At 49.3% G+C, this 18,448-nt stretch overlaps 1 protein-coding gene across 1 annotated transcript in view; it reads left to right on the top strand.

The window, feature by feature from the left end:
* The window catches only part of LOC120836840 (neprilysin-2-like), a 91,005-nt gene extending 74,012 nt beyond the window's left edge, over window positions 1–16,993 (top strand). The window contains exons 8-14 of the mRNA XM_040205923.1: window positions 2,272–2,323; window positions 2,389–2,456; window positions 2,830–2,960; window positions 4,557–4,622; window positions 8,615–8,710; window positions 8,805–8,881; window positions 16,821–16,993. Of these exons, the coding sequence (XP_040061857.1) occupies window positions 2,272–2,323; window positions 2,389–2,456; window positions 2,830–2,960; window positions 4,557–4,622; window positions 8,615–8,710; window positions 8,805–8,881; window positions 16,821–16,920 (590 nt within the window). The 3' untranslated portion in view covers window positions 16,921–16,993. The remainder of the gene's footprint in view (window positions 1–2,271; window positions 2,324–2,388; window positions 2,457–2,829; window positions 2,961–4,556; window positions 4,623–8,614; window positions 8,711–8,804; window positions 8,882–16,820) is intronic.
* The last annotated feature ends 1,455 nt before the right edge of the window (window positions 16,994–18,448 follow it).

Here is an 18,448-nt window from a genome sequence, read left to right as displayed (position 1 = left end):
GCGGGAAAGTAGACGCACAGACTTCTTTTAGAGTGTGGGGCCCTAAGCTGGACCCTTGGCGAAAACGACGGCGAGAAATCTGGCGGCCGCGACTGGCCAACGCCACACTTGGGCTTGGCGCCGGCCAATCATAGCCACCGAATTTTTTGCCGACTTTTCCGCCAAGTGTCGAGATTAGGGTCCCAGGTCTGGCCAATGCGCGCTGGAAAGTTTCAGGAGGAAACGCTTACAGCGCCACTGCCGCATCGACATCAAACGCATCAGACCAAGCCGACCCGTGACCCCACTGCAACTCTCTAGGCCGTTCTAGTTCAAGTACGGTGTCGTGCCTGATGGTCAGCTACCGCGCCAAGAGGCAGTCTAAAAAAACAGTGTGAGGTTGTGCATTTCTGGTTCTTACAATCGTGAAAGTACAAACTCGAAAGTGCAAAAGACTCGAGTCTGCCGCTCCGCCGCTTTCGGTCTGTTAGATCGCGATTGACTAACGTGCGTTAAGTGGAAAGAGGTGGGAGAAGTCAACACGTCTTAGATAACAAAGCCGTAGTGCTGAATGAGATAGCCTCAACAGCGAAGGCCAACGGTGGGTAGAAATTGGACACGACGATTGCTTCAACGTTCGCCGCAAACTTGACCCGAAGCCGAGCGCCGACGCAGCACTGGTTTCCAATCGGTGTCCAGCGGCGCAAACAAGCTTGGAGCACGTGGAGCGAAAGCTCGCGCTGCAGAACCCAGGGATCCTGGGTTTACTCCCCACCCCTGCCCGTTTCTGTTTGAATGAGGATCGTACCGGCGTGCAGTCGTGTATCACTACTGCGTGGTGCACATTAAAGACGCCAGGCTAGCGATTGTACTGGACGGGCCAAATTTCTCATCAACAGCTGGGAGACAAGTTGCCCGTTGAGGCGGAGTAAGTTCTAGGCAGTATAAACATACAGACACCCCAATTTTTTTTCGATGTCCAGCGTTGGCCTTTGCTGGTGACTCCAAAACGTCAACACTACGGCCTTATCTTCTAAGCGGTGTTGGAGGAGCGTCCACTTTACCCATAACATGTCACCGACTATAGCGTTTGCGGCGCACCGACGTTTGCTATCTTTTAGAATGACTTGCACGTTCCACGATATCAGTTGTACCGCCATTGTACTGCGGTTCCGATCTTCTAATAATCGGCACTTGACTTTCGAGATGTGTTTAAACGAGCTGTAAGTTCGTTTGCTCCTTGCACACGTCTTGCGTTTGTTTACCCCCCAAACGCGCCCACGTGCTCTTGTTTACCTCCGACCTTAACCAATGACGGCGTGCGCTTGTCCAGCTCGTCATCACACGCTTCCTGAGCGTTGTCTGTGTTGCCCTTTAATTGGTGCCCTTGCATTCCAATGCGCCAAAGACGCATTTTCGAACAGATGCTCGGCTTATAATGTCGAACAAAAGCAAACTGTGCCGAAGTTTTCACGAGACGAATTGTCTTGAAAACACTCCTTTTATCCAGACGCTAGTTGATATTTTCTGTTGAGGCGTCATTTACGTTCTCATAGAAAGCAGCCGAGTCTTCTCGCACACGCGTGTTTGTTCTCCCGCAAGATACAAAAAGAAAGAGAAAACGGGAGACCGCAATCTTGCTCTTCTCTTTCTTCTCTTTCGACTGCGTCTTGGTGCGACAGCTGATAATCATGCTCGACACCGTACTCAAGATGCAAAGTGCGGTGTTCCCTGAACCAGGGAAAGATTTGCTCCGTAAATCCGACCCGTGCGGCCGTGGATGTCTGCTGCCACGGACGTAAAGACTGTGATGCACCCTGAGTTCACTCCTCGCGCGTGAATATACTCTATATAAGCAATTCGTTCCCGTTAAAATCTTCTTTGGACATAATTGATCCACCAGTACCGAGGAGAAAGTATAATTATTACGGAACTGTGACCTCAGCCGGAATGTTAGGGCGGTTCCATACAATTGTTTAGTTTAGGAGACGTGACGACTAGCAGTCTTTGGCTAACCGATGAGACCATAACCAAGGTCGAGCGTGCAGTCAGTCTAAACGTTTCATGGCAATGTGACCCGAACAGCATAGTAATATTGAAAGTAATCGGATAGTCGCAAATAGGTATATATTGCGACTATCCGATTACCATCACCGGTACAGCATTAGGCAAAGCAAAGTGGCAACGTGGCATAATTTTTGCACAATATTGGACAATATTTATGTTCAACTAGCGGTCTCGCATATCTCATGAAGTTTGGCGAAAGACGAACACTTGTTTCTTTGCGTACAGGGCTCCCAGCCGGCATCCTACAGGGAGTCTTCTTCTCGAAAGATCGACCCAGGTGAGACAATTTTTTTTTCAGCTGTCGTCGAAATGCCCCTACCTAACCCATCTCCTTTCCCCTAGCTACCTGAATTACGGCGCGATTGGCTCTATCATTGGCCACGAAATTACGCACGGCTTCGACGATGAAGGTACGTGGTCACGTTAAGCCAACACCAACTAGATTATGAAAGCCTGTGAGCAGCCTCCTCTAACTCCACGTAACGTCATCCCTCTTGGATGGCGCCAGCTAAGCAACTGTAGTCCAGAGCTCGACACCGAATGTCCTTCGGCGCATTCACTGGACCCGAGTCCCTACCGAACACTGACGTAGCGCTCTTGTCCAATCAGTGTCTGCCCTCCATCTCACTGTGCTGACGTAGACATGAACGGGCTTTGATTATTTTAGGTGTAGTTGACCACAGTCGGTTCAGGCAGGTTCTTTTCACAAGAAATCGGGGCAGGCTCTGAGCTGGTGTCCCCTGCTCTGACGTTCACTCGTCCTCATGGGCGTCGGCTGCACAGGGCGTCAGTTCGACAAGGACGGCAACAATCTGAACTGGTGGGAGCCCGAGACAGACCTCAAGTTCCGCCAGAGGGCTCAGTGCATCGTGGAGCAGTACGGGAACTACACGGTAGCCGAAGGCACCTTGAACGTGAGAGCCGTTGTGTTTATTATGAGTATTCACGCCGCTTCGGTGGTGGATTTCGAAATTGATATTATTCTTTAAATACATGAGTACGTAGCATACTCCTTTCCACAAAGCGCGTCTAACTGCACATGCGCAGCTCTTTTTTTTATTTTTAGATCGCAGCTTTTAGGCAATTTCTTCCGGCTTGAGCAGCGTTGACACTGGCGTGACCGCGCTTTGCTTTATAGGTAAATTTCCCCTCTAAATATGACGGAAATAACTCCCCTCAAAATTTAGCGGAAAAATTTCCCCGCTATGTTTAGCAGGAAATGTAGCAAAAAGTTCCCGCTAAATGGGAGAGGAGCAGGAGAGGAGGAGGGGAAGGTACGGAGGTGTTGCAGGGTCCATACCCTCCCCTCCTCTTTCGCAAGAGCTGGGACCTAATTCGGCATTACAAAGAATTGTAAGCGTCTTTCATTTTTTGAAAAGTAGTCAAAGCGCACAATAAACACGAATACGAAGACGGAGAGGCAAACAGGACGAGCTAATTTGCAACTATTCTTATTGAAGATGATAAAAATGAAAGGCGTTTACAACCCCCTGTAACGCCGAATAGGAGCGCAGCTCTTGAGGAGGAGGAGGGAAGGGTACTGAGGGGAGGGCTACCCCTCCTTTGCATCCTTTTCCCTCCTCCTCCCCCCCCCCCCCCCCCCGCGTGATGCATTATGAAACATTTCCCATAATGCACCGCGCGCGCGCGCCATTCAAGCCGAAAGCGGGCGCCTAAGAGCTGCGCTCTAAAAGTGCGAGGTCTTTGAATGCAGTGATCAATTACAGGCCTAACGAAATACTAATGCGGCATGTTCAGAGCGGCTAAAAGAAAACTCATCTCCATTTGGTGTTATTGCGGGGTTTTATTGTTCGAGCTAGATTTTGCCGGCCGCAAGCTACACCCATCCGCCTCTCAGAATGTAAACGGCTGTGCCCAACGATTGGGGCCTGCACATGCGCTTCATGTGGCAATGTTTTCACTTCCATACTGCACCTAAGCTTAGTCTCATGGGAGCGTATATTGCGCAAGTTTGCCACTACGCGGTAGACGTACTCGTATTTCGGTTGCGCATGTTCTAATTTTTGTTCAAAACTCTGGGAATGCTTTACTTGTGCAACGAACATTTTTTGCCATTCCCATGGACCTCGTTATCTATGAGATTGACTGCAATTGGCTCTCTAAATTATCCCGACAAAGTGTTTAACCAGTACCAGCAAGTCCTCAGACTATATGAACTTGTCGACGTATAAATATTCTCAAAGTCTGGAGAGAGGAAAAATAAATGAAAGTTGTGGAGAGTGTGGCAGCCCTAAGCTTTTAACATCTAACTATCTACTTTGCTGTGACTTTGAGTATCCGTGCGACTGCAGTTTTCAGTCACACGTTCTGAGATGGCTTCGTCTTAAGAAAGCTTAACTCTCAATAATAAATGTATTTATTTTTTGTCTTCCCGGGGCTTTTTGAAACCTGACTTGTCCTCTGCTCTGAGGGGGAGGCGACGCACTCATCACGTTTAGAGTCGCTGTCATAGTGGCGACCTGACCCGAGCCCCCCCTCCCCTCGTACAGATAAACGGCGTGAACACACAGGGTGAGAACATCGCAGACAACGGAGGCATCAAGGAAGCCTTTAACGTAAGTAACGCCATTAGACGAGTCGAAACCCATTCACAAAGGACCTTTTGCTTATTGGTTTTCTCACGTTACGTTTCGAGTAGGGTTTTGTTTTTTCGGGGTCTATTTTCATTCAAACTTAAGGGTATTTTGGAATGGAGTGATTTTTTTTTTCACGTATTTTGTGTTTTTCAAATGCAATTTTCAGTGTCAGACAAAAAGCCAATGTTCATAAACAATTTTATTAAAAAAGTAGAGAGGGAGAGAGAGAAAGACAGCGAGAGAAAGAGTGAAAGAGGGAGAGAGAGAGAGAGAGATAGAGGATCCCTTCAGACCAGAGCTCAACTTGGCTCAACGCTTATCCTTTCTCTCAAAACGTCGTCTGATCCCCCGAAGGGACTGTTAGAAACGGTCGGGTTTGCATGTGCGCAGCATATATAGCGGAGTAGCCTTGCAGGCACTATTGTGCGCCATTTTATTTGGTTATCGGCTTGTTTCGCGTACTTTGTTATATTCGAGGACGGAGCTAATAGGACAGCATTGCGGTGTCTGTGCTTGTGCAAATAACAAAGAAAAGCGTAAATTAAACGCCAAAAGAGTATATGAGCAGTCTGTCAAACGATATAAATATGGGTGCGGCACGTCTACATGCTGCACCAGATCCATGCTGACCCCTACTTACAGCGCCGGTAACTGTTGAATTTAAAACAAAAACTCCCTTCACCATTAGAAAAAAGAAATCGCATCTAATAGCACTTTTTTTTAACGGCCAAACGAATTGTTGCCTGCCCCGTGCCGATGTGTATGCCGGGCCATCACTGCAAAAAAAGCCAGTGCGTCTACTTTCCCGAACATCACTCGGAGAGCCAATCACCGCAGCTTATGGAGGCAGCCCAGCGAATGACGATGCCGAAACATATGTATACACCAAAAAACGCAGTTTGAGTTGTGACATTAAGTAATGCAAAATGTCACGCTTGCATTGCTTAATGTCGCAACTCAGACTGCGTTTTTTGGTCCAAACATATTTGTCAGCATCGTCATTTGCTGAGCTGCCTCTGTAAGTTGCGGTGATTGGCTCTCCGAGTGTTGTGCGGGAAAGTAGACGCACGGACCTCTTTTTTAGAGTGTAAAGCATAAATATGAGCCGACTGCAGCATCCACTTTGAATAAAACACTTGCGTGGCAGTTCGATCGATATTTTATGACTTTGGGTGACGCTTGGTAGGAAACATATGTATGCCACCCATTTTGAAACGTCAGACACGCACCATTGGATCATTCTTAGAACTTGCTTTTTGTGTTAATTTGACGTTTACGCGTCGATGTTTTGGAATTCTTTAGAGAAAATGGAGAAGAACACCCACGTAAATAAAGCCGAAGCAAATGTATATGATATAGAGGATATGAAAACGGCCGATACGGTGCAGGCGTACAAGTCTCTCGAGGCCTACGATTACTTCGAACCGGTTTCCGCTCTGCCGGCGGGATCAGCAGACTGTGGGCCTGCGCAATTGTATTCATTAATTGATTAAATACACACAGCGTCCTTCAGTTAAGGTGTCATATTTTAGAGCGCAGCTCTTAGGCGCCCGTTTTCACGTATAGCGACGTCGCCGTGGTCATCGGCTTAACCGCCCCGCTAAATTCAGCGGGAAATTGAATTGGTGTTGATGTCACGTGATATCAAATTTCCCGCTAAATCTAGCGGAGCAACTAAACTTGTTTATGGGTAACGCGACACGAAGTCATATGACGTAATTTTCTCCACTAAATTTAGCTGGGAAACTGAATGGGTATTGAGACCACGTGGCGTCAATTGTCCAGTGTGGGTACGGAGAAGAAGAAGAGGAGGAGAAGAGGATGGGAAAAGGAGGAAGAAAGAAGGGGTGGCGCGGGAGCAGAGGAGGAGGGGAAGGGCACAGGTCCTCCCTTCTCCTCCTCAAGGGCTGTGCTCTAATTTCGCATTACAGAGATTTGTAAACGCCTTTCATTTTTAGAGCGCAGCTCTTAGGGGCCCGTTCCCGGCTTGAGCGGCGTCGGCGTCGGCGTAACCAAGGTCACCCCAAGGTCACGAGACCCCCCAAGGTCATCCCAAGGTCACGTGACCTCCAAGGTCACCCCAAAGATCACGTGACCCCCCCCCCCCCCCCGAGGTCACGTGACCCCCTCCCCCCCCGAAGTCACGTGACACCCCTCGAGGTCACGTGACCTCCCCGATGACGTCATCGTCACTGATGACGTCACCGGCATCCGTATCGTCATTGTCATCAGTGACGTCACTGATGACGTCACCGGCATCCGCATCGTCATCGTCATCATCACTGATCGCGTCATCAGTGACGTCACTGATGACGTCACCGGCATCCGCATCGTCATCGTCACAGATGACGTCACCGACATCCGCATCGTCATCGTCATCATCGCTGATGACGTCCTCGGAGTCCGCATCGTCATCGTCACTGATGACGTCATCAGTGACGTCACTGATGACATTATCGGCATCGTCACGTGACCCCCAAGGTCACGTGACCCCCCCGGTCACTTCACCCCCCCCCCCACAGTACCCTTCCCTCCTCCTCCACTAGAGCTGCGCTCTAATTCGGTGTTACAGGGAGTTGTAAACGGCTTTCACTTTTTTTCTTACCTCATGACCGAAAGGCACGACAAAAGGTAAGGCTTTGTCCGTTCTGCCGCCGATCTTCATCCGCCTGGTAGCACCACCCGTCGGTGGCTCGCTACGAGTCACCGACAAGCGCTTGGCAGGTGCTTTGTGCGCGAACACCGTGGGAACATAACCTGGGTGTTCTCGAACCGACAACAGTTTCCCTGCACACAAGCATGCCTAGAGACGAAAATTGAAATGGAAGCCACACTTACCTTCAAGAAAGTGCTTGTCGCACAAATGGTCGTCCATGCGAGGCGACCATTCTCTTCGATCCAGATATTATCCACCGTCTGCGCCTTCGAGTCATTCGGGAACTTGTAGAAACTCACTCTGCTACGTTTGCGCCACGCAAAACGTGCGCCTTTCTGCCCACACCACCACCCCATATTTGTTCGCATATTCCATGTTGAAAAGTTATATTATATTTTCGTCCCGCAAACTATATTCGGCACCGCTGTGACTGAGGACGAAAGGAAATAGTAACGACTATAGCAACCCCATGGACAGTTCGGTGAGGTTGCATTCTAATGGCTAATTCCACTAGTCGTTTTGGAAAGCGCCGGAATCGAATTTTCTGGAGCGCGCCTATTTCATAGGGCGATCGGGATCGAGACGGAAATATTCCACGTCGGTTTAGGTTAGCTCCCACTCCAGATCTTGATCCGGATCTGAGAAAAGTCGTTCAGCCGATTTCGGAGGATTCGACTCGAATCCATCCTGGCCAGCCCTCGGCGCGCACACAGGACTTCCATTCTCGCCGGGCATCTCGCCTCAAGATCCGGCACAGCTGAAAGGGGATTCCCGGGAAGGCGAATAACGGGAAGTCATCCGCCGATCCTGAAGGAGTGGCCATGTTCCACTAGAGGTTATAGTTCCACTGGGGATCCGTAGGCGGAGCGGCTTCGTTCGGTCTCGGATCTGGTCTGCTGATCCCAACGCGCTCCAAAACGATCATTCCCAATAAGTCAATACAAGCTTGTATATTTCTTAGTGAAGGACAGATTGAATTATGGGGTTTTCGGTTTTCCCAGATTCTAATAAAACCGGCGCCGGGGTGAGTTTTTGCCAGAAACGCGTGAGCCTAGTCACGAGTCATCGGGACACTCGTGCTCAACCAGAGCACCATATAAAGGGCTTTGTGCTTCGTGTTATGTGTGTAGTTACTCCATTAAATGGTTGCTACCCTTTATAATCTAGCATGGATGTCTTGGAGAGTCTTAGCATACGCAGACGTAAGCTCCCGCCACATAACGTAGCGTAGACGAACGGTACTGTGTGAACGAGCCTTTATATCGGACGACTATCAAACGAGGCGTCAAACAGCCCGCTTTTGTTTTTGGCACAGGCTTACAAGAAGTGGGTGAAGCAGAACGGTCCGGAGGCCAGGCTCCCGGGCCTTAAGTACACCCCACAGCAGCTCTTCTGGATCAGCGCCGCCAACGTGAGTGCTTGGCGTGCTCAAAATGCTTTTTCTGCACTCGCGCTCAAACACCAGCGCTTTCCTCTTGTTCTGAACGGCCGTCCACATGACGCAGATATGGTGCAGCAAGTACCGTCCCGAGGCATTAAAGCTGAGCATCCTCGCGGATTCACACAGCCCACCTCTATTCAGGTACGTCGCAGAAAGGGTTGTTGTTTGAAACGTCTTGTTAGAGTAATGGATGACAACTTAGGGGGTTTCGGGCATTGCCGAGAACGATAACAGTTCTGGCAAAGGACGCCCTGGCTTATATATTCCCAAGAGTTTGCTTTCTTGTTTATTTGTACTGGACCTTCGCCAGAAGGGCCATGCGCATGAGCGCGTATTTCTCGCAACTTTAGGAGAAGACACGCAGCAAATTATGCGATGAATAAAGGACGAACGCCGCCTGATGTCACGCTCGCTTTGTGCGCAACGTAGCACCCACTATGCTGATGCCACGCGCAGAGCAAAACCCGCCGGGCAAAATTCGTCGCTTTTTCGCAGCATTCGTCCCATGAAGTCCAGCCTTTAGAAGAGTGAAAAACACCATAGCGGGCATGCTTCACCCTTCATTTGCATACAAGTTCGCTTGGGCAGACGGCTGCGCGATTCGTGTCGGGATGCAATAAAAGCTCCCCGAGTCAGTTGACAATTAGTGTTCCCGAATAAAAGGCACACTCTGTGCTCCGTAGACGGGGGACGTTATGTGCGATGTCCACCAGGGTGTATAGCAGCAGACTGCACTGCTAGACGTCATGCGTCATGCTCGCGCAAATTCTGCTTCGTCAAGATTTCTGCTCGCCTGTGAGCCCTAGCTAGTCGGAAAGGATGACCAGTATCAAGAGACTTCGGACTGATAGACAACACCTCAACGACGGCGTGAAGAACAGCTGAAGTTTTCTGAAGCGCTCTTTTAGTTCTATAATTATAAATGCCACGGTCATGGTGTTCAGGTGCCAGCAGCCATGCAAACTAGAGCCACTGTATATGGTGGTGTAGCTGCCAGAGTAGCGCCACGCTCTTCCCGGGCCAACTCTCACCGCGGTTGGTCACACGCGGTATACCATAGCAACAAGCTGAGCCGGCTCGGTTCCCGTAGCAACCGAGAGAGCCGAACATGGATGGATGGATGATAGCCGCTGTACCCTTTGTAACGGGCGGTAGCTTTCGCCGCCCAGCCTAAAAGATATGCCTTCCTGCCCCACTTGAAAACTCTTTTTTTTTTCTTCCACACCCCTGCAATCGCCACCAGGCCGGGGGAAATAACTACCAGGATGACCTTTGGCGATCGGGCAAACACAAAACGGCTTTTACCACTTTCCAATGAACGGATGAAGACATAAGCGAAACTCGACTAAAAAAAAAAATTGCCGCCCAGCGTCACTAGCAGCACGGTTACCATGGCGACCTCCCAGGCCCAAAATAGAGATCACCATCGGCGCTTCTGACGTGGTGCATCTACTGGGTGTCACAAGGAGCGGCCAGGCCATTCATCTCAATGACAATTGCTGGATCGTGCTTCCCCGCTTGTTTGCTGCAGCGCGAGTGAAGCCACCGGACGGCCATCTTGCTCTGGTAGGATTTGCGGTTTTGTCGTCCGTCGTCATTCGCCGAAAACGTTTTTTAAGACTCTTTGTACCGTGGAGACTTGCCGCTGTGAACACGCGGAAAATTTTACGAAAGCGCAGTGTCGCAGGCAAAAAGGCACAACTCGTCAAAAGCAAGTTTTGTCGGCCAGGCGGCGTGTTCAAAGCTTCCTTGGCACCCCGTAGTGCCGTGTCTCAGTGTCTTCGCACGCTTGGATACCGACCAAGAATCGACGTCGCGTGAATGTGGTTTGCGAGTGCACTTGACGTTTGAGCGCGGCTCGCCTAATTGTAATCGGTCAACAGATTGCACACGACCATATCGGCCGCGCTTCAAAGATTTTCATTCTCGCCGTCTTGTACTTTTGCTTTCGAAAACCCTCCTTGCTCCACAGCGTTGCTCTATTCGTGCTCCCACGTAATCCATTAGAGTAGATTTGGAACGTAGCCATGGTTAATAGTACATAAGAGAACGTACATACCCCCCCCCCCCACACACACACACACTTATTGATAGCAACTCACCGAAACAGCTGGACGATCCGGAACTCCGTGCCCGATATATATATGATCTAAAGACATCTACGCGCGACGCACCTCCAGAACTTCGGTGCGGCGTCGATTCTTCATCGGTATCCAAGCGTGCGAACGCACGAAGATGCAGCACTCGGCGTGTCAAGGAAGCTCTGATCCCGCCGCGAGACCGGCGAAACTTGCTTTCGGCGAGTGGTGGCTTTTTCTTGCTGCACTGCGCTTTCGTAAAATTTTTCACGTGTTCACAACGACAAGTCTCAGCGGTACACAGAGTCTTAAAACACTTCCTCGGCGAATGACGACGAACGAGTAGAAAACGTGTCTACAGCACGCTGAAAAATTACAGCGAAACGCTAGAAAAACCGCGAATCCTACCCGAGCAAGATGGCCGTCCGGTGGCTTCGCTTGCGGGAGCGGGAAGCGCGATCCAGCAATTGTCATTGAGATCAGTGGGCCAGGGTCTTTAAATCTACCACAAAATTCGGTTTCTTTACCTATCACCCTACGACTTTGTGCAGCCTTGCCCACAAGTGGTGCTTTCTTTTTCTGTTTTTTTTTTTAATTAGCAAAGAGAGAACTTCCTTTAGGAAAAAAGTAAAGAAAGAAAAATGCTTAGCTCTTATGGAAACGCAGTGAAGTCACCAGTCTTCAAACAATACGGCGCCGTTTCGCACGGGAGGCGAGAGATGGCGCAAACGGTCGCGACGCCAACCGCCGCCGACAAACGAGCATACGGCGCTGAGAGCTGGCGTCATTAACACACGATCTCTTCGACTCAAAAGCGGTGCGCGTTCCGCAGGCGGCGACAGTCGCAGAAAAAAGAACACGCGGGGTAACAAGGAACTACAAAGCAGACGACATCATTACCCCGAAAAAAAAAAGCAGTCAAAATATCTTGACAAACCATTTTTTTAATCGATTATGTGCCCACTCAATGTGTTTTATTAGTAAGGATGATAAAATAATGCATTGGCAACTGATATCGAAAAAGCTCTTCCGGCTGTTGAGTCGAAAAGATCGTCTGCTAAGACGCCGGCTCTCGGCGCCGTATGCTCGTTCGTTGGCGGCAGTTGACGTCGCGACCGCTTGCGCCATCTCTTGCCTCCATTGCAAAACGGTGCCGTAATGTTTGAAGGCCGGTGCCTTCGCTGAGTTTCCATAGAAGCTAAGCCTTTTGGTTTCTTCACTTTTTCACAGGTAAAATCGCTCTTTGCGAATTTTACAAAAAAAAAAATGCAGCATCTGTGGGTAACGCTGCACAATGTCATAGCGAACCGAATTTCGATCAATTTAAAGAGCGTGGTCGCTCCTTGGGATACCAAGTAGATAATTTTTCGTCGTGTCGCTACTTTGGCAGCTGCGCTGCCATGAACCGTGGCTCTAATGCAAACAGCCTGGTCACGTGCATGTTATTCTCGATGCCTCTTGCCCGCAAAAAGTGTTTCGTACGCTTGGTGCTTTGTGCCATATATATTTCCCTGAAAATGATAAATGTCCATTGAAGAGGAGATCCAACTATCGCGAGCCTATAGCCGCTGTTAGGAATTTAGCCCATGGGGACAAGATCATGAAATATTTGTTCGTGTTACTGGCCCAGCGCTCGGCTGACGTAGCTGAAAGCTGTGACAACGTTCGGCTTAGGCTCGTGTTCAATTAGCAAGCACCAATTGAAAAGGTGGTCCAACCAAACGCTGACGCGGCACTTCCTCAATCTCTGCCTTGATCTCGATCGACAAACGTGACTTAAACAATCCAGTTCACGGGCCTTGTGTTAGGTTTAACAACGAGCTCCGTGAAAAACAAGGTGCACAAAGCGCCCCTAGAGTTCGATCTGGAGCGCAAGTTCGTTCGCTTCTTGCGCGGGGTGGCGGTTACGACAGAAGGCCTAGCTCTGATTGACTTCGATTGGAAGAATAGTGGGTAAACCTCAAGGCAGCTACATTGAAGTCTACCTATATCCATCCAATCAGGGTCAATCAGAGCTCGGCGTTCTGAGATCACTGCCACGGTGCAACCTCAGCACAAGAAGCAGGCACGGCGCCAGCGATCCGCCAAGTCCAGACGATTTAAAGACGAACTTTCGCTCTGCACAGCCTTATACACGAACTCATACCTTCGGCGACAGTTCACGGCGGTGACGATTTCCCAACATTTCGCGAGCGAATTGTGGGCATTAGGCAGTTTAAGTGTACCACATTCTACCAGAACGAGCTCCACACTTTGAGGCGGCATGCTGAGCACGCACGCGCATACAAAAGTAGTTCTGGGATCTCCAACTGCAAAACAGAGCGACCCCTCTGCATACGTGCAGTGCCAACAACACCCAATCGCGACGTGCGCGACTACAATCGTCGCTGTGATCAGCCTTTCACGATTGGACAAACGCTCCGTATGACGTTGTTACGACCGCAATTTGTAATAAGACGGTGGCCCGATCGGCGAACCAGGCCTGAATTAGATCGACAACGGCTCAAGGTACCATACTGTACGGGTGTCCAGTTACGGTGGTGGAGGCTACCCCCTACGGACGGCTCTCATACAGCTATATCTGCTTTCTGTCGAATCGTCTGGCGAATCGTGCCTCCATTTCCTTTCGGGAACCAGTCGTCTGAGTGCCGGACGTCTCTCCCGTCCCAAAAGGTTTCAATCATGAGCCACACCTTGGGAATAAAAAGTAGCCGACAGAGGGAGTGAGGAGTCACCTCCTGTGCCATCTAGTGATTACTGTCACGACGCAATGTGCGCCGGCAGGGCCACCTGTCAAGGGCTCGTGCATTTAACATTTATTTTTGTAACGTCTTGAGTGATATAAATTCCACTTTTAAAAATGAAAATAAGAAAAGACATTAGACTGTCACTTTGACGGTGTTGGTTTAAGGACGCGATAATTGCAAGTTTGCACCATGATTTGACAGCCACAATTAAGATTGTCACTGGCCATCGAAAATCCTGGTCGTGACGTCCCAGATTTGTACCATGAGAGGAAACCACGAAAACGTCTCGTCGCTAATAATATTTAAAGTTTGACGTCATCACAGAGATTAAGCAAAGACACAGGTTGGACACGAGTGCTGCGTCAGCATTCGGCTTGGCCTCGTGTCCAATCACGCGTCAAAAGACGCTCGGCATCGGGCTCTTGTCAAATGTCCGAGTTGGTGCCACCCAACTGCGATGACGTTCCATAGAGAAAATCATGAGTCATTCCACTCTGAGAATGCGGATGACTTGCGAAGCTATTCAGCACACGACACAGACCCGCGCCGAGGAGCCGGAGGAAACTAGACGCGCGCGACGGGACCGCCACCCCTGGAGAGCGGGAAGGAAGGAAACTAGGCACGCAAACGCTTGGAATGAAGACAAAGAGAGGGCGGTGAGAGCGTCATGGCCGACGCGGGTCGCACAACGGCAAATCTTTGAGAAATCTTTATTATCTACCTGAGAGTCTACTGCATGATCTTTAAAATGGTGCCTATTGATAACTAATGTACTGAATAGACTTATTGCTAAATCACCCGAGCATCAAGGAGAATGCAGGGAATGGTGTTCCACGCGCCGCACGTGCCGGCATCTGCAGCAGCATAGCCTCCTCTATACTGATGAAGCCTGGTAGATCACCATGAGACGCGGCGGTCGAAAGTGAAATGGTAGAGCGGCGAACAACGGATGAGAAGAGAGTCATGTAACGGGCGCCCCGCTGCGGCGAAACGCCGAAACACACTTCCCCGAGCGATGGAATGTCCACTCGTGCTCCTCGCGTTCCTTGCGCGTCCTCGCCGGAGCAAAAGCTGTGCGCTCACTACCAGCTTCCCCGAGAAATGCTCCGTATATTAGATCCCGGCGCTCCAAATCTGCGACCGGGCGGTCTATGGCTCCGTCGTTGAGCTGCCACGCTTTGTGAGTATAGAGGAGGCTATGGCAGCAAAATGACATCTTGCAAGCGCGTTCGTCAACGCTTTATTTTGGTTATGTACTTCAAATCTTTTATACGGGCATACGGGCATAGCCTCCTATATACTGACAAAGCCTGGCAGATGGCCACGAGAAGCGGCCGCCGAAGTGAAAAAGGTGGAGCGCCAGACAACGGATGTGAGGAGAGCCACGTGACTGGCGCCCCGCTGCGGCGAGACGCCAAAACACACTTCTCCCGAGCAAACAAGTGTGTTCCGTGTTCTCGCCGCTGCAAAAGCTGTGCGCTGACATCCAGGTTCCCTGAGAAATAGCTCTTTGATGCTCTGTGCTACCAGATCATCGCGCTCCCAATCTGCAACCGGGCACTCTATGGCTGTGTTCCAAAATTTACTCGATCCGACTCCGGAGTAAAAGTTTCGTACCGTGGCGTTCCAAAACTTACTCGAGCTTACTCGATGACGTCAGAACTCGCGTTCCAGAAGCGGGTTGTTTACTCCGGAGTAATTACTCGCGCTACCCTCCTCGATCGGGGGGTAAAGTCGGATCAAATCGAGTAAATACGTCACGTGATCTGTTCGTCGTCTGCTTTCTGCGCCGACAGCCGTCAAAGCTCGCTTGCTCCTTTGGTTTTGGTGGCGGACGTTCGAAATGACAAAGAATTAGGTGCAGCATGTGTGGTTATTGCGATTTGCTGTTGTCAACGCAGGAATTGACTGCATTACATCCAGACCGCCCACCTTCCCCGGGAACGTGTACTTGTTATTATCTGAGTGCGAGCGTAAACAGGAGCTTCTCCGCATCCTCGACCTCGGCGTTGGGGGAATGCCGTAATCTCACGTTCAAGGCCGAAAATGTTTGAACTCGGTGTATGATAATGTAATATTTTTGTTTCCTCCAGAGTGTGTGTAATGAGAGGATAACGTTTGTAAAGCAGTGAAGGCTTCGAAAATTTCACTGTAATCACATTCGCGTCAAAGCGAACGTGAGTTTCATATTCTGGAGAAAGCACCCTCGCGCTGGACCGCTACACCGCGTGGAATATATTTCTGCAAAACATAATCGGTGCAAATTACAATGCGTGGAATATATGCGTTTAGGGCACCGTGACTAGAATTGCAGCGATCGCGCTGATTAATAAAAACACATTTTTTTATGTCTAGCTGTAAGGAGTAAGTAATTTTGATCTCAATATACAGTTCAAAACGAAGGTGAGTAAAAGGAGCTGGTGGATCCACCTCAAAATACACCGCATCGTCATTAACATTACCGTTCTTCGGGTGCTTTCTCCATGATCAAAAGGATCGTCTGCTATTTTCTGTCATCGCTGCTGTGTTTTCTTTTTGCCGTCGCCCAAGACGAAGCCAATCCGCGTAGTATCCAGGTGATTATCCTGGCCGTTCCAAAATCGAGTCGCGGATCGTTTACTCGCGATGTCACGTGGTATTACCCGCTGACGTAGGAGGCAGGTTACTCGGGTAAGATTTGGAACATAGCCATGGACTCCGTCGTCGAACTGCCAGGCTTTGTGAGTATAGAGGAAGCTATGATACGGCGAAGGTGTGCGCGTGCGGTGCCGGCGTCTGCTGCAGTAACTGTTCTAATGCATGAGCCTAAAATAAATGGCATCTTGCACGCGCGTTCGTCAACGCTTTATTTTGGTTATCTACTTCGAATCTTTTATACGGGAGAGGCGTTCGCGTGCGGCGGTGCGGGCGTGAAGTTTTTAGTCACTGCACACAAAAAATCCACGGAACCCTAGCCATAAACAGCTTCGCTGTAGAAGAGAAGGTTGTTCGCAGGCCACGATTATTCTAGGTGTTCTGCACTGATGATGTCTCCCGCATAGGAGGCGAAACGTCTACTTATAAATTGTTGATATTGTGATACAAGTGGGAGGTATAGTTTTTTTTTTAAATCATGAATTCCGGCTTTTGAAACATTTTTGCATTAGGAGATAACAGTTTTCTTGTGACCACATGCTTGTTTATCAAAAATGAGTTTGTCTATATATACAATTAACTCACGATTCGCTGCAACCAGATGTTCAATGTGCTGTGTAGGGTCATCGGTCCCACGTCCAACTCGCCCGAGTTTGCCGCGGAGTTCAACTGCCCGGTCGGATCACCCATGAACCCAGTCAACAAGTGCATTGTCTGGTGATCCCAGACCTCCTCCATATAAGATCTGATCGCGCGTCCCATCGCACGGAGCATGCGTCGTCCACTTCCTCTCGCTGCCCCCTCTCATACGAAGGGAAACCCCCGCCCCTCTTTCCCCACGGACCGCCGCTCTGGATCCCGAACACAAGGTCCTGAGCAGTGTCCCTCTTTCGGCGCCACTTTTGACCACGTCATCCCTGCCGTAGAGGGCCAAGCGTCGCATACCCAACGCGAACCCTCATTTTTAATCCCATCATCACTAAATTAAAATCTACGAATATGTTAGAATCTCAATGTCTTGTAGTGGTTGTTATGGCGTGCAGCATCGGTGATTCAGATCAACGTATCTCTACAGACCCACGTACACACTCATACAATATGAAATACCCAATATCCGTGGCAGTTCATCTGGTGGTGCTATGCATATTTTGCTAAGCACCCCCTAAAAACAATAGAAAAATGGTCTATTTACTTCCCCGCTCCATGGAATATGGACCCGGCCTAAGCGAATGTCCCACAGCCGGCGCTTGTAACTTTCTTCGTGAAAAGGTTCTCACGTACTGCTGGAGATAGTACACTCTTAAGAAAGCCCTGGCAGGTCAAAGTCATATTTGTTTTTATCCGAAACGATTGAAAAAGATGCCTGCACATCACCCTCAAAATTCTGAACTTGGGAGTTCAGTATTTGTGAAGTAAAAAAACAATTTCCTAAAGCCGAATGTGAAGTTCCCGCGCGATCAGCGCCAGTGCTGTGACATCAAAGATTGAGCCGTCCTGCAACTCGAGTGTCTCTAACGCCTCCGAATCATCCCGACCCGAAGTGTCGTGTTCGGAGTGTGAAACCGAAATTTTTATCGGTTCGGTTCGGATTCAAGTTCACGGCTTTCGGTTCAGTTCCGAGGAGCGAAAATAACGGTCCGAACCGGTTTGAATTGCAAAATAAGTATTATTTTCCGCCTTCTTTTGGCAATAGGCACTATTTCAAAAGTGAAACGAGTAACTATATATTTGGTTATTATCATTTGTAGAATCCACTTTTGTTTTCAGGTAACAAAAATAAATAGCGTTATTTAATTTCGATCAAACAGTAAAAGCAAAGCTTGATTACCTTATACGACTCAACATCCATTTTTTACCTCAGTCGCATATATTTCACCTGAATCGAAAGGTGATCACTCTGCAAGGTCTCCTAAAATACCCGTGATTGGTACAACTTCGCGTCGCAGAACTAAATGTCGGATCTTGTCGTGCTCTTAAACAGAATTATTACAGAGCCTATAATTATAATGGGCACGTCCTCGCCTTATATATCCTGAAATCTAGTTTACAAACTACGTTTCACAATATATAAGATCACGACTCAACTGAGAAAAAGCAATACGGAGAGCAAGTCGTCTGCTTCTTGCGCAGGGGTTGCGGTGACGTCAGGCCGACGTTGAGCTCTGTTTGGCTGATGATGATGATTAGGGTTTTATGGCGCACGAGCGACTTAGGCCATACTGCGCCAGATAAAATTACTTAAGACGGTT

The sequence above is a fragment of the Ixodes scapularis genome, unplaced genomic scaffold, assembly GCF_016920785.2.
Source record: "Ixodes scapularis isolate PalLabHiFi unplaced genomic scaffold, ASM1692078v2 PGA_scaffold1__304_contigs__length_218370807, whole genome shotgun sequence".
In the NCBI taxonomy this organism is placed as follows: Eukaryota; Metazoa; Arthropoda; class Arachnida; order Ixodida; family Ixodidae; genus Ixodes; species Ixodes scapularis.
Note: the sequence above shows the minus strand (reverse complement) of the source record. Positions and strands in the feature narration are given on the sequence as shown.